The following is a 16,002-nucleotide window of genomic DNA, read 5'->3' as shown; positions in this document are numbered from 1 at the left end:
TCCCACTGAGAGTCTAGCACCACTCCCACAGCTGCTCAGACCAAGAGCCCACGTGTCTTCCTGGTTTCTTCCTTTCCCTCTCCCGCCCCCCCCCCCGCAGTCACTCCATCAGCCAGTCCTGTCACCCGTGTCTCCAGAAGGCCTCCTGCCTGCTGCCACGTCTGCCCATCTTCCTGGCCACTGCTCCAGTCCAGGGCTCAGCCGGCTGTTCAGTAACCTCCCCAGCGGCCTCCCTGCCTCCAGTGTGTACCCCACCCAAGCCCCACCCCGCAACCAGCAACCAGCGTGCTGGTGCTGTCCGCTGTCCGTAACATAGAAACCTCATCTCCTGTTCTGCTTACAGCCCCCAGTGGCTTCCATCGCTCACAGAATAAACTCCGGGCTCTTACCAGGGCCCCTGAGGCCCAGCAGGACCCTGGCCCTCTGCCTCTTCTCCCAGCTGCCCCGCCCCCTCCGCTCAGTGCACACACACACACACACACACAGGCCAGGCCTGGCGCTGCCCCTCCCTTGCCTGGTAGACTCTCCCCAGCCTAGATCTTCACAGATTGCTCATCCTCCCCTTTCAAGTCTCTGTGTCCTTGGCCACCTTGGCGGATATAAATTCCCCCCAGTACATCGTCCCATCCGGCTGGCTTCCTTCTCAGCACTCAGTACGGGCTGAGATCATCTTTTATTTTAGCCTGCATTGTCTGCCGCAGTGGAATGTCAGCCCGTGAGAACAGGGTCCTTGCGTGCCACGTTCATGGCCACGTCCCCAGCTCCTACAACAGGCCTGGCGGACAAGCGGCTCCCACAAAGAACTTGCTGAATGAATAAGCTGCAATGACAACAAAAAGGAAAGAAAACTCTGTGGGTTCCTGCCGAAAGGCAGTTGCTGCCTCCTCGTAGGACTGCCCTGGGCAGCAGGGGTCTTATTTCTCTTCACGCCCAGCCTCTAGCCCAGGGCCTTGCGTGTCGCCTGCCTGCAGTGCATCCCTAGAGCTGTGTATTGTGCCCCAAAGAGGCAGACGGCTCTGTAAGGTAGTCATCCCCCCAACGTGAGACGTGTTCAAACAGACTGGATAACCGGCAATTCATCAAAGGTTTTATCAACTGGAGTTTGGTACTGGGTAGAAGCCATGTTAGATCAGTGGCTTTCTAACATTTTTTAATGCCCCGGATACCTTTTTCCCTCTTTAATCCTACACGGGAGGAAGCCCAGTGCACAGAGGAAAAGAGGAGCTGCTCTGGGTGAGGGTCTCTGCCCCTCTGCCCTTCCCCCTCCTCCTCGCAGTGGTCCCCGCAGCCCCTCCACTCGGCTCCAGGGCTCTGCCGACCGCGGGTAGAATAATAACATGAGCTCAAGACCGTCCAGGTCAGATCCTGTGATCTCAGAGGACCGCATGCAGACAGAGGAAGGAGAGGGGCTCGGGGGTGAACAGCCGAGGACAGATCCTGTGCCCGAGGCTGTGGTCCCAAGGATGACCCCACGTTCCAGCCCGCCCCCGCACCCCATGGCACGTGTGGTGGGTGGGAGAGGATGGCACTTACCAGAAAGCCCTTAGAGACTGACCTCCCTGAGTCTGGAAGCGGGAGAGCTTCGAAAGCCAGGGGTTGTTTGGATTGAACGTGGCAACCGTCATTATGGGGCTTTGGCAGGAAGAGCGTCATGAAGTCGGCATTTTAAGCTGTCCTCAGAGCAGATGACTGGAGGAGAGTGGAGTCGAGGACACCGTGCCTGTGAAGGCACTGAGTGACTGAGACAGGAGTGGGGAGAATGAGGGGGTGGATCCCAGACGGCTCTCAGAGGCGGGGAGAGTCTAGAAGCCAGAATAGAAAGGAAACAGCAGGAAATTCCCTGGCGGTCCAGTGGTTAGGGCTCCACACTTCACTGCAGGGGGCTCGGGTTCACTCCTTGGTCAGGGACCTAAGATCCCACATGCCGTGTGGCATGGACAAACGAAAGAAAAAAAATCAACATTCCCAAGCCGTGATAAAGCGTCAAGATGCTGTGACGGCAGGGATAAAATGGACACGTGGAGGAGGCCAGCTTGGGACAAGAAGACTTCAGTTTCTCGTCACGGGGCACGGGCCTTGTCCAGCTGCACGCGTGGATTTAGAGAGCTGGCCTGAGCGGCCCCAGCCGGGAGCGAGGGTGGCTGAGTTGTTCTGATGGAGCGGGCAGAGAGAGCGGCCTGGTCATGACCTCTGCTGGCCCATCCTCCCCACCCAGAGCCGGCGCCCCGGGGACTGGCGCCGGCTCTGCTCTCTCTGCTCGCCCCACAGCCGACGTCCCCCTCTGAATGCGGAGGATGAACAGCCTGACTGCCTGATGGAATCCTTCTGGAAGGAGTGCCAACCATGTCCCGCCCGCTCCCGCTGGAGTGGGAGCCTGGAAGCAGCCCTTGCGCCAGGAAACCCTCTCCGGAGAAGGAGGGGTCAGTGGGGCCGACCCAGGCTGCGGGGCGGCGCGTGGGGGACGCTGCGGCCCCCGGAGAGCTCTGTTATCTCTGTCGTTGCCGCCTACGCGGGGAGGGAGGGACAGGCCGGCCTCCCCCTCTGCCTGCCTGGTGGAGCCGTGGTCCTCCCTGTCTGAAACCAGTCTGGACTGACTGGGGGGCAGGGACGTTGGTGCAGCCACAGGTGGCTGGTCACAGGGTCCAACAGACCCTATTTGCAGGACTCCAGGGCAGACCCATCTCCTTAGGCAGACGGACAGACAGACAGACAGCTGTCTCTCTGTCTCTGTCTCCCCCCATCTCTGCTCTACTTCAGCCTGTGTATCGGGCCTGCATCAGCCAGGGCAGCCATAAATGGTGATGTGCTGCCTGTCAGCTATGCATGTGGCCCCTGGGGGCTCTGAGAAGCCTCCTTCCAAGCCCCTGTGGGCCCTGCAGCTCCCTCCCATCCCCTCCGCCACCCATCCCGTCTTGGCCTCTGGGGGACTCCGGTCTTGGGCTCCTGGCCTTGGCGAGGCTGTCAGGAGGCCCTCCCTCCACCTGCCTCCATTGGTGGAAAAGCTGAATTAGAAAAGTAGCCCAGAACGTGTGAAGTTAGAACTAGTCTCTAACCTGCTGAGACGCTGGTCACTGAGCTGACCGGGGAGGGGTCTCAGTCCCGCGCCTGCTCTGGGGACCAGCCAGGATGACACCAGCTGTCAGTCTCAGAGGGTGTCACCAATTCACAGTTTTCATTACATTGATTTACTTTCATTTGCACTTGGGGCTGCCATAACAAAGTACCACAGACTGGATGGCTTCAACAACAGAAATGTATTTTCTCCAGAACCGTGAGGTCGAGGTGTCGGGGGTCTGGTCCCTCCTGAGGCCTCTCTCCTCGGTTGCACATGCTGCCTTCTTGCTGGGTCCTCACGTGGTTTCTCCTCTGTGTGCAAGCTTCCCTGCTGTCTCTCCGCGTGTCCACATTTCCTCTTATAAGGACACCAGTCAGATTGGATTAGGACCCACCCTAATAACCTGACTGAACTTACCTCTTTGTAGACCCTCTCTCCAGATACAGTCATAGTCTGGAGTACTGAGGGTTCAGACCTCAACATATGAATTTGGGGAAGGACACAATGCAGCCCTTAAGGCATGGGTACCATGCAGCATTCTCAGGACCAAGGCATGGACCAGAAATCAACAGTGGTGATGGCCTCTCGTGAGATCTGCAGTCAGCGCTCTGAGCAGCTGCTGGGTGCATCCTGCCTCCAGGCCCGGTCCTGGCCGAGCTGTGGGGCACCGCTGCCCCACCAGCCACAGGAGAGCAAGCCCCAGAGTGGGACTCAGACCCTGAGAGCCCTGAGGAGTCGCCTTGGGCCTTCGAGACTCATTCAGCAAAGACAGAGCTGAGGGCCCAATTCCTTTAGCCTCTCGGTTCAGGCCCTTACATCTCTCACCTGTGCTTTGAACCTTCCTGCCTCCTGTCTCGCCAGTGCCTCCCCACGAACTGCTCCCAAACGCAGCTCTCATCCTGTTTCTCCATACTTTGAAGCTTCCGGTGGCTCCTCAGGGCCTTGTTCTATATAAGCTCTCTAGTCCGGGCCCTGCATTCCTGGCCTCCCACCCCGCCCTGCAGTCACACCAAACTCCAAGGAGTCACTGGAAAAGCCGGGATGTTCCAGGCCTGGCCAGCTCTTCTCAGACCCAGCTCAGGATTCTCGTCCCTTCCAAGGCCTCCCCTGCGCCCCTCAGGCTCAGCTGAGCTCCCCTCCTTAGGGCCCCCCAGCATCGTGTTGCTTGAATGCATAAGGTATGTACCTGCCAAAGCAGAACTTAAAGATGGGATGTGTTACGAGCAGGTACGCAGGTAAAATCCTTTATCTTTTGGCCGCACTCTGCAGCTTGCGGGATCTTAGTTCCCTGACCAGGGATGGAACCTGGGCCCCAGCAGTGAGAGCGCCAAGCCCTAACCACTGGAATGCCAGGGAGTTTCCAGTAAAGTCCTTACTGACTGCTCTTCCAGACAAAGGCTTCGACAGAGCAGTTCCAGCATTTTGCACACGGTCGGTCTCCCTTTATTCTTCTCCTTTGCTGTCGTGCACACAGCTCACCATCTTGAAGCAAAGAGCACTGGACTGAGGCCAAAGAGTCCCAGCCTCCAGAAGGGCTTCCATCCTGGTCTCAGTCGCCCTTACGCATTTTTTATAAAATAAGGGCAAAATGCAATGAAGAGTGATTTTTAAACTTTCTCTTTTTTTAAATAATGGAAGGCTTCCCATTATTATGATGTTGTCTAGAAGACCAGTAAGTAACCCAGGTAAATGTGAGGCCTTGGGCACCACCTTGGAGCAGGCCCCCCTACCCACCCCCACTGCTGTGCAGCTGGTATTTGACAGAGGCAAGAGCCTCCTGGCAGAACATGAGATGTTCTGGGCTTGTGGAGTGGGATGTGAGTGGACGGTGGCTGTGGTCAGGACTCTGGCTGTCGGTGACAGAAACTGGGTTCAGGGGAGCTTTCGCAGAACCAGGATTTGAGTCGCTCACATACTGGGGAGGCAGGGGTGGAACAGCCAGGGACTCCCGACCCCGGCGACCCTGGGCAGCTCCCGAGCTCCCAGTTCTGGAACGAGAGGTCCCTTGTGCCCAAGCAGAAGTTGGGCCCAGGGTCACATCCGCCTGCCCTGCCCATCGTGGTGTGGGGGGGGGCCTGACTGCCCGACTGGCAGTTCCCACCAGGACCACAGGCTTCAAAGGGCATCTTCTGAAAGAAGGGGGTTTCTGTGCAGACAGAAAACAGTAAATGGCCGATTCAGCAATGTTTTCCAAACTTCATTAAGTCTCAAATAATAAATCTATTTATTTGAATTGCACCCCTGTCTATAAAGTCACAGAAGTTTTATAAAACGGTATCTACATCAACCACACACACACCACTATTTATCTTTAATTTCGTATTGGGATACAGGGTCGCCCCCGAAGTCTTAGTGTAGTTCTAAGTCTTAATAACTGAAGAAGTGTAAATGCTACAGACCTACAAAATACATCAGTTGAGTATTTACTTATTTAAATTCCTTTTATACTTAGTTTCCTGACATTTGAATGCTGTGTTTTTCATTTTAAGTCTTTGTGAGTGCTGGAATCTGGACGGACAAGCAGGGAGAGGAGTCCTCTCCTGTGGGCACCTCAGATACCTGGTCGGACCTCCCTTGAGGTCATGTCCAGACTGTCACGTGTGCCTCCAGTCCTCATAAGATCACAAGGCTGGACTCACAAAGGCAATCCCTTTAGTCACGGACCATCCGCCCACGAATGGTTTTCCAAAGTCTGAAAATCAGCTAGAGCCCCTAAGCCGGGGGTATTATATGAATCTGGGTAAGAAACGTCAACATATTTAAAATGTAGATAACTAACCTTTCAAATGACATTTTTTGGTATGTTGGGAGCATTTATGCTTCTGAAGTTATTAAATCTTAAAATCACGCTAAGACGTTGGCTGCACAACTTTTCAATACTAGTAGCGACCTCTAAACTGCTTTCGTGACTCACCGATGGGTCATAACCGGTTTTAAAAGTGCCGCACTTCAGGGGCTTCCCTGGTGGCGCAGTGGTTGAGAGTCCGCCTGCCGATGCAGGAGACGCGGGTTCGTGCCCCGGTCTGGGGAGATCCCACATGCCGCGGAGCGGCTGGGCCCGGGAGTCATGGCCGCTGAGCCTGCGCGTCCGGAGCCTGTGCTCCGCAACGGGAGAGGCCGCAGCGGTGAGAGGCCCGCGTACCGCAAAAAAAAAAAAAAAAAAAAAAAAGTGCCGCACTTCAAAAGTCAAGTGCAAAATCCGAATGTAGACCAGCCTCTCCCCAGGGGGTGCTGGCGGGTCAACTGACGCCGTGTCTCTTTGGGATAAAGAGGTCTGCCTTGGTCCTTGAATTTACCATCCTGGGTGGCAATTGCCCGGGTATATGTCTTTCCTGCCGGACTGTGAGCTCCTTCACGAAGGGGCTGTGCTTGCTTTTTTGTTGTTTTTCCTTTCGCCTTTGCGTCCCTCGACATAGTAGGAGAACTGGCCTACTCTCTAGTCTTGGCATTGGGCTTATTTCTGGGCTCCAGCCCTGATTAGATTAATCTGTTTTTCTTTCTGTGTTTTTTCTCTTTTTTTAAAGAAAAATATACATAGTAGCCCCAAGCTCACTGTTCAGAGATCCCTGTGTAGCATTTTAAAAATGCAATTCATGCCTATTATTAGAAAATCCAAATTATACTGAAATGTGTAAGATGGAGAGGAAAGGCCGCCCCCAACCAGCTCCTCTCCCCAAAGGCGGTCGCTGTTATCGGTGTCTTGAGTGTCCTTCTAGAAAACGTTTTCTCCGCATTTATGAGCGTGTATGTGCACTTCTGTTTTGACGTGCACACCAAGAATGTTGCACTCTCCACCCTGTGCTGCTTCTTGCTTCTCCCTTTGGTCATGTATCTCAATGCGCTTTTCACATCGGTACGTAGGGGTCGCCTCCTGTTTAAATTTTTTTTTTTAATTTTTAAAATTTTTATTTTTCTGGCTGTGCCGCGTGGCATGTGGGATCTTAGTTCCCTGACCGGGGATCGAACCCGTGCCCCCTGCAGTGGAAGCGTGGAGTCCTAACCACTGGACGGCCAGGGAAGTCCCCAGTCGCCTCCTTTTTAAGGCAGTGTTGCACAGTGTATGCGTGCACTGTAATATATTTAAGGTGTTAATATTTTGGTGAACATACCGACCAAACTGTTTAACCATCATATACTTAACTATACTATATTTAACTCCATGGATGAACATTTAGTTGTTCCCAGTTTTGTCTTGTTCTCCCCTGCACCCAGAGTCCTCGTATAAAAACCCAGATAGATGGTTTTCCAGCCCAGAGCAGATCCCTAGAACTGGGTTTGCTGAGTCAAAGGGGTGTCTCCGTTGTCCCCCAAAGAGGCCTGCCTTCCCCTGCAGCCACAAAGACGCTCTGCTGGGCAAAATCCCGGAGGCGTCTGGACACCCGAGCCCCAGGTGCTGGCCAGCGCTCAGGGCAGCGTGCCTCGCATCAGATGGCGCCGAGCCTGATGCAAACTGCTAAGTGGAGAAGCGCCAGCTCCTGCCTCCGGCCCTGCTCCGCCCGGCCGCATCTTGTGGGGTCCAGCGAGAGAGAAAGTCACGAGAGGCCCTTTGGGTTTTTGCCACTTACGACCGGCTCTTGGGCTTTGTGCAAACTTTGCCTCCCAGCTGAGCTCTCTCTGCTTTGTTGGGGCGCCTGCCTGCCCAGCTTGCTGAGGCTGCAAACCACTGGACCCCCGGGCCGGGAGCCTGAAGGCCTGGGTTTGAATTAGCCCACCGCGCTGTCTCGGCCCCCGTGGGGCAGCTCATTCACGTCCAGGCTCGCCTCTCCTAAACCTGCCGGCTCTGCCTTGTCTGCCGCTGGGCTTCCTCGGGCCGCAGGTCCCCTGGCCCTTCAGTCCCTCAGAGCCCCGGCACCCGCACCTCCCTGTCATCCTCCAACATTCCTGCAAGTTGAAGTCACTCCTGCCTTACACAAGGCCATCCCGGGACATTCCTTCCAGCCTTCTGTTTATTTTGTCCGTGTGCGTGGGAGAGAACCAGGCTGAGGGAGGTGGAGCTCCCATTTTGGGAAAATGGAGCCTGAAACGGTCAGGGATGGAAACAATGTTAAAGGAAGCAGAGATGGAGCCTGTGACCACAAACGCAGCTTCTCTGTGACACCCAGCCCAGCCCGGACCCCAGAGCACCCGCCAGCTTTCCTCTCGTGCCTTTTGTTCTACTCACTATAGCCAGGAGTGGGAGTCACCCAGTCCACTTACCGAAGTGGCACCCACCACTTGACCAGCACCCACCTGGAAAAGGCAAAGGGACCGAGGTGCAAAGGTCAAAAATTCAGGCACTGACGTCCCTGTTTCCTTTTTGGCTTGTGTGTTTTGTCCGCACCGCATGGCTTGCGGGATCTTAGTTCCCTGACCAGGGCTTGAATCTGAGCCCACGGCAGTGAAAGCGCCGAGTCCTAACCACTGGACCACCAGGGAGTTCCCGCTGATGTCCCTGTTTCCACCTGCTGTTGACCGTGGCCCCCACTCAGGACCTCCTGGCCACGCTCAAAGGACAGCGCGGGTGCTGTGAGTGGTCAGGCTGGCCCTGGGCGGTCCCTTCCTCTCCCCGCGACGTCCTGTCCACCAATGCCCCCTCTCCCCGAGGCGGTCACCCGCTTCCGGTCCCCAAGCACATCTATCCTAAGAGCAGACCCAGGGGTCAGGTTGCTTTGACCGAGGGGTCAAACCCTGAATGACAGTATCAAACATGTAAATCAGGTGCGCAAGCACTGAGCCCTCCCCTTGTCTTGCAGGAAAAGGAGCTGGATGGCGTGGAGGGCCCACCCCTGGCGGGGCCTGAGGAAGACGACGGTGAGTGGGACCCGCGCACCGCTGCCCGCTGAGGCCGCCCGGCTCGTGTCTGGCTGTGGAGGCTAGGCTGTGCCACGGCCCTTTGGATTCCCCAGCTGAGGATTTGAGTGGCAGGGGGAGGGGGAGAGGATAGAGGAGAGGGGCTGCGAAGCTGTGTCTGCCGCAACCCAGAGGACACAGGCTGGAGCCCACTCCTCTCTGACCCCCTGCCTTCCTGCACCCATCTCCCTGACCACCTATGTGGCAGGCAGGATCTTAGTTCCCTGACCAGGGATCTAACCTGAATCAGTGCCCCCTGCAGTGGAAGCCTGGAGTCTTAACCACTGGACCACCAGGGAAGTCCCTGCTTTGCTCTTTTGGCCTTTACTTTTCCATTTATACAGTGTGTTGTCTCCAAATACAGGTGGCCCGTCACTGACCTTCTGTTTCCTGCAGTGCCTCTTAACTCCTTTCTCATCCCCTATTTGTACATTTCACATTTCTCTCCAAATATCTCGGACCTATTTTATGGAGACTAAAGCCACTTACTGGGCCGCCTCCCGGGGTTCTGCAGGTTAAAGTCCCCCGGAGAGGAAACGCCTGATTCCGAAGCAGCTCCAGCTGACTAGCGTGGCCATCAGGTTCCAGGCAGCTAGGGGAAGAGAGAGGGAGTGACCGGGAGCATTGAGCAATTTTGACTTGACCGGGTAGAAGACAGTGTGTTTGCTGTGGCCACCCACGGGGACCAGTGCCCCAGACAGACAGACAGGACCAGACACGGTGTGGGGCTTCTGCTGGTTCTGTCATGTTTTATTTCTTTAAAGAAAAAAAAAAAAAAAAAAAGAAGCTGAAGCAAAAATAGCAAAATGTCAACATTTGTCAAATCTGTATGGCAAGTACACGGAGGACTTATTACTTGCTGTACTTTTGTGTACGTTCGAAATATTTCATGTTTTTTTAAAAAGGGAGTCTGTTGCTGTGATTTTAAGCCAACAGCTGGCAGGAGTCCTGGAAAGAGAAGGTTGCAGGAATGCAGTAACCAAGGCTGGTGTGGGCCAGGCAGGCAGGGCTGGGCTGGGGGGATGGGGGGTGGGGAAGCTTCCCCTGAGGCCCAGCAGGGATGGGCCTTCAGTTTCTATCAATAGAGCCTTAGAGGAAGAGGGAAGGGCAGGAGGCTGGGGGGGGGGGGGGGTATGGGTGGGGTGGACATCAACCCCTTGCCAGGGGCTCTCCCTCCAGCTGTTTACTCCCCAGATCCTCTGCAGGAACCGTGGGCCTGGGGTCTGTCCCTGCCACGTTACTGGATCCCAGTAGTGATTTGGGGACACAGGAGGCAAGCGCCGAGGCTGCCGGAGGCCCCTGGGCCAGCACAAGGGGAGGCTCAGCAGACCCCTCTTCCGAAACCCTGTCAGACCCCATAGATGTGCAGCCCCACACCCAGCCGTGGGCAGTGTCTCCCGGCCCTCCGTCCTTATCTGACTGCTGCTCCTGGACCTTGCCCATCCACCAGCCGCCTCCTCCCAGCCTTGACAAGGCGGAGGCAGGAGAGATTTAGGGCCCCAGCTGTGAGCAGAAAACGTGAGAGGCTCCCAGCCCCTCTGCAGTGAGCCGCTCAGTGTCTGCTAAGGTGCCTTCCCTGAGCGGCTGGGTGGACTCAGAAAGCTGCACGAGGAAGTCCCCCCTCCCAGGGGGCTCCCACGCTGAACCCTCCTGGTCTAGCAAAATTGGACGCTGCCGTGGATCCCTCGTCGCACCATATGTGATTAAGTGAAAGCCTTTTCAAGTGGTTCGTTCCCTCTGGCTCGAAGCAGCATAGTCAGAGCGGCCCCACAGATTGAAACCTTGAGTAGTACCCAGCTGGCAGCATGTTTTATGTCTTATTTTTCTAAAATGTAGCAACACAATGACCTTGAAGTCGAAGTTAATCCGTCTTCTTTGTCCGTTGCCTCTTGCTGAGGTCCAGAAGCCAGCATGGTTGTGAGCTCACTCTGAGACTAGCTCCGTGTGATTCTGCCCCATGGCAGTTTCTTCCCTGACAACCAAACACCCAGGCCCCTCAAACGGCGGCCCCAAATTACTCAGCAGAGTTCCCAGATGCCCGGACACCGCAGCCCAAGCCCTGAGCCTGCGGGCCCTCCTGATGCTGCGGGCCCTTTGCTCAGCAGCCTGAGCTGAGCTCAGCCTGGAGGGAAGAGAAGCTGATGGGAGCGGGGTCTCCGGGGCTGGGGGGTCGGGGGGAGTCATCTGTCTGCGCTGAGCCCCAGCTCACCAGGAGGAAGAGCCAAGGCCTGCCCTGGCAGCCTGGCTTCTCACCTCGTGTCCTCCTGTCCCCTTGCTTCCTGCCCCCCCCCCACTGGCTTCCTTGCTTTGCTGGCTCTGTCTCCCCAGACCTGCAGCATCACCTGTAAAGCCCCTCCTGACACCCCCGCCCCCCGCTTAAACTTCCAAGCAGCCCCCTCCCTGCCTCTCTCTCCCCTCCTGCTGTCCTTTTCTGAAGAGCTCTCAGGACCTACTGCAAACTCTGTATTTTATTTTATTTTACTTATTTATTTTATAAGATTTTTTAACATGGACCTTTTTTAAGTCTTTTTTTTGGCCACGAGGCATGTGGGATCTCAGCTCCCTGACCAGGGATCACACCTGCACCCCCTGCAATGGAAAGCGAAGTCTTAACTACTGGACCCCGAGGGAAGTCCCAAACTCTGTATTTTAATTACTCATCTTTGCTTGCTGTATGTTTTCTTCTCTGCTAAGTCCCCAGCACCGAGCAGAATGCTCGCTAAGTATTTGCTGAATGAATGAAGAGCGAATTAATCCTGGTATAAACACGGTAACTGCTTCCTAAGGCAAGGGCTCAGCCCTGGCGGCCAGATTCTCCTGCAAAGTCAGGCTGTGGTGAGAGCAAACGCCACCCCAGCTACAATGCCTGGGTTCTGAATTTGCATCCAGAACCTTCTTTTAGCCCAGAGAGAACTCGAATCTCAGAGGCTGCAGCCTTTTCCTCCCTGGAGCCCACATCAGCCTGTCTGATCACTCGGGACAGCTGCCAGCTGGAGGAGGTCCGGGTGGCCCCAGGGCAGGATGTGGAGGTGTTTGAGATCCCTGACACTGGAGTGACATAGAACAGAAGTGAAAAAGAATACATCCATGTGGGAGGGTGATTTGCTTGTCTATAGAACAGAAGTGAAAAAGAATACATCCATGTGGGAGGGTGATTTGCTGGTCTTGCATTTCCCATACTCAATTCTTTATACATTAACTGAAATTAGATAAGACAGGCACTGAGCCTCTATCCCCGAGGCTGACCGGAGGCTGTCTACCCTCCACCTGCTGGGCTGAAGGACCACATAAGGGCATTGCTTCCTAAGGGAACTCTCTCCACCTGGACATTCAGCCAGGGGAATGCTCTAGAGCTCTTTCCTTTTCTGCCCTTGCAGCCTTCACCTGTACATGCTGCCTCCTCTGGCCTGGCTTCCCTATATCACACGTCCCTGTTTTCCTCTGTCCACACCCCCTGGTGTGCCTTCTTCAGACCTCTAGAGCTGCCCTTTCATTTGTTCCAAGGCAGCTACGGGGTCTGCTCTGGGACTGGCAAACCCGTTCAGCAATAAGTACTGGGGTTTTTTGGTTTGGTTTTTTTGGTTTTTTGGTTTTTGACCACGCCACGTGGCTTGCAGGATCTTAGTTCCCCGAGCAGGGATTGAACCCCGCCCTCGGCAGTGAAAGCGCTGAGTCCTAACCACTGGACCGCCAGGCACTTCCCTAAGGGCTGGTTTTAATGACCGATTTGAACACCGTGAGAACAGGCCACATCATTCCCAGGTCCCATTGTGGGCTAGATGCGTTGTTTCCGATTTTTAATAACTGGTTGCGGGGAGGGGCATAGAGAGAAGGGGCCTGCCGACATGATGCCCCTGGACGGCAGGGAGGGCACCCCCAAGCCCGGGAGACCCGAGGACCTTGGCAGGAGGGTCGGGGGTCCCTGCAGCCTTCTGGACCTGGGACCCGAGGAGAGGCAGGGAACCCAGCGCCTTAGCACAGGCTGCTTCCCAGAGATAAGGGCCCTCGACTGTGTAATTAGCACAGCAGTCATGGGGAAGGGGGCAGGGTCAGGCTGAGGGGGAGAAAAGCCTTGCGGGTGGCTGCTGGGCCAGAGCGCTTGCTGGAGAGGGGCCCACAGGCAGCTCTGTGGACGGCTCAACCTGGTCTTGGAAGGGAACCGGCCTTTGGTGGATGGAACTCAATAGCATGGGTGGGGGTGGGGTGGCGATGCTCGCTTCACTCCAGCTGCCTCATCCCCGGTTCAAGTTCCCAAAAGAGTCCCTAAGCGGAAGTGGTGTGGGGGGAGGACCTGCCAGGCCCAGGGGAGGGTGAGCCGATGTTGTGGGTGTCCAGCGCTCTCTGAGGCTTAGGTGAGCTGGCCCGGGGTGGGCGTGGGCCCATCTGCCCCTATTTGAAGCGGGGGCGCCCTCTCTGGCTCAGGTGGTTCTCTGAAAACCCTTCTTTGGAAGGGAAAGGGGCCTGAAGTTGCAGGCGGGCCCAGCACCCTAACTGGCTCTTACTGTGTGTCCTCTCTACAGGGGGAGAGGCCTTCTCCTTCAAATACAGCCCTGGGAAGCTGAGGGGAAACCAGTACAGGAAGATGATGACCAAGGAGGAACTGGAGGAGGAACAGAGGTAGGCCGCCCACCCTCTTCGGGGTCGCTCAGGTTTCTCCGGTACCGGTACCGCCGTGAGCCCCCTTCGTCGCAGGTGGGAGAGGAGGAGGGCCTCCTGTAAGCTTTGCCAGCCCCGCACTCTTCCATTTCCATTTTGGGGGTTTCTCCCCCCTGTCCTGGCAATAGTCGGCCAGGCTCGATTTCCCCCGACAGTCCCCTTGGGGCCCTCGGGAGGAACGTGTGACGGTGATGGGGGGAGGGTGGCCGAGCCCCTTCTTGCACCCCACCCCTCCCCCACCAAAAGGGAAAAAGCAGATGCCTGGGAAGAGCCTGGAGCAGATCCGCCTGTTCACTTACACGGAGGGTTCATGACACAACCAATCCATCACTGCAGGACACAGCATGATTCTTCCTGCTCATCCACTCGGCCACCAACCCCCCTCAGCACCCCCAAACCCCCCAGCCCAGGGCCAGCAGTCATTTGTTATCTGTTCTGCTCCACGGAGCTCTGAGGCAGTTGCAGCCACGCAGCTCCTCATTTTTCGAATTGGGCTCTTGCCCCGCCAGCCCCCAGCCGGGCACCCATGCACACCCCTGGGCTTCCCTCCTAAGGAGCAGTGGGGACAGGCCATGGGGGAGAACCAGTGGTCTGACACGGGCCAGCCTGTGGCCTGGGGTCCTCCGGTTTAAGCACAGAGCTAAATGGGGGCCTGTGTTTTCTGAGCCCAGCAACCCGGAGGAGCTGGGGGATCACCCCCTACTTCCTAGCTAGTGTAAGCTGGGTTCCCCTACTTCCTAGCTAGTGTAAGCTGGGTTCTAGGGTCAGGAATGGAGGCTTTAGTATTCCAGGATGCAGATCTCAACTACCCTTTCATTATCACCAAGCCCACCCTGCACCCCTCAAGTCAGAAGGCCCTGTGCCCACAAGAACCCCCTTTCCCTTTCTGGAGCCGCCGCCAGTCCTTCCAAACCTGGCCTGGAAGGCTCTTCACCGGGGGCGGAGGGGTGGCAGGGTGAGCCCAGCCTGGGGAAGCCCCCCGCTCCTCGGTGCCCAGCCGCTGCCTCTGGGTGTGATCCGGTTTGCTGCCTTTATATTTCAGGATTGAGCTGACCTCTGACCTCACTTCCCTGTAGCAAGTTCCTTAGGTCCTGAGCCACAAATATCCTTGCAAATCCTTTTGGTAAGGAGACTGACTTCTTAGATTAGTGATGCCTCCCTCATCCTGTCTGTTACTGTGTCCCCATCACGACTGAATGTGGTCCAAACCTCTCCTCCTCCGCTGCCTTCATAACCAATTAATTCATTTCTGTGCACCCGGGCCTGCTCATTCTTCTCCAGCGCAGGGCTCCTGGGTGAACAGGCTCCCTTCCCAGGGCTGCAGGGTTCTTGGAGGCCCAGTTAACGCAAGTCCCTCCTGGGCCTGATGGGCCAGCTGGTTGGAGGGCCAGCGCCCCCTTGTGAGGCTGGGGGGGAACTGTCTTCCGCTGGACTGCGTGGTATCACGCCCGCAGCTTTCATCTTTCCCTGAGAAGGTAGAACGGTGCCCGGCAGAAACCCTGTGCCCCCAAGTTGTGGGTGAGGCAGGGTGTTATGATCAGAGCAAGGGCTGGTGGACTGCAGCCCTGCTTTTGTAAATCCAGTGTGACTGGAACAGGGCTGCGGTCACTGTTTTTCTGTGGTCTGTGGCAGCTTTTCCACCGCAGTGGCTGAGTTGCGTAGTTGCAGAGGGACCACATGGCCCACAGAGCTGAAAAGAGTCAGTACGTGGCCCCTTCCAGAAAGGTGTGCAGCCCCAGAGTTAAGGATGGAGGGGGCTTGACGTGCCTGTGGCCCCTCGAAGGGCCCTGTGGACAGAGGCTGTGACCGGGACCCTGGCCCTATTCTGTGTGCTCTGCGGAGATGAGGGGCCATTAGAGTAGGAGAGGCCAGTTAGCCGACTCAGTGGCAGGGCTCGGGCCGGGGTCAGGCTGCCACCGTCCCTGGGTTCAGTGCTGGGACCTCGGGGAGGGAAAGTCCTTCCTCCGTCGTGTTCAGACAGCAGGCTCTGCGTTGCCCGGGGGGGGTCTTTCCCTGCTGGATCTCTGGGGGTCTCTAGATGAGTGGTTCACGCTGAGCTGTTCTGCGGGGTCGAGACTGCCCAAGCGCTGCTCTTGGGGTGAGGGTTTCTCACCTCCTCACCCACAGGCTTGGTTATCACAATCGTGCTTGAGCTGAGGAGGGACTGGTGGACTTCATGGTGAACACGGTCCTCCCAGGGTGGGGCTGGAGTTCATGTTCACTCTCATCACTGCCCCTCCCAGCATGTTCCTGTGGCTGTCCGACACGTCTGCCTGTGAGGTCCGCTTGCTCCCTCCTGCCCCTGCACGTGGTCAGCCCACTCAGCACTGCATGGGGCCCCCGACACCCACCCCTCTCGCATGTTCCCCGCATGGTGATGCTTGGGGTTGCAGAGGCTGGCAAGCGTGGCTTTGCGTTTTCATCTGCAGCACGATAGTTCCAGTGGGGACCGGGAAAGCGGA

The 16,002-nt window shown here is 56.4% G+C and overlaps 1 protein-coding gene across 1 annotated transcript in view; it reads left to right on the top strand.

Annotated features, from left to right (window-relative positions):
• Nucleotides 1-16,002, top strand: part of MXRA7 (matrix remodeling associated 7) — a 29,007-nt gene that overhangs the window by 7,534 nt on the left and 5,471 nt on the right. Inside the window, exons 2-3 of the mRNA XM_033438585.2 lie at nt 8,788-8,845; nt 13,405-13,501. Of these exons, the coding sequence (XP_033294476.1) occupies nt 8,788-8,845; nt 13,405-13,501 (155 nt within the window). The remainder of the gene's footprint in view (nt 1-8,787; nt 8,846-13,404; nt 13,502-16,002) is intronic.

Source organism: Orcinus orca, chromosome 19 (genome assembly GCF_937001465.1).
Source record: "Orcinus orca chromosome 19, mOrcOrc1.1, whole genome shotgun sequence".
In the NCBI taxonomy this organism is placed as follows: Eukaryota; Metazoa; Chordata; class Mammalia; order Artiodactyla; family Delphinidae; genus Orcinus; species Orcinus orca.
This window is presented reverse-complemented; position numbering and strand designations above follow the sequence as displayed.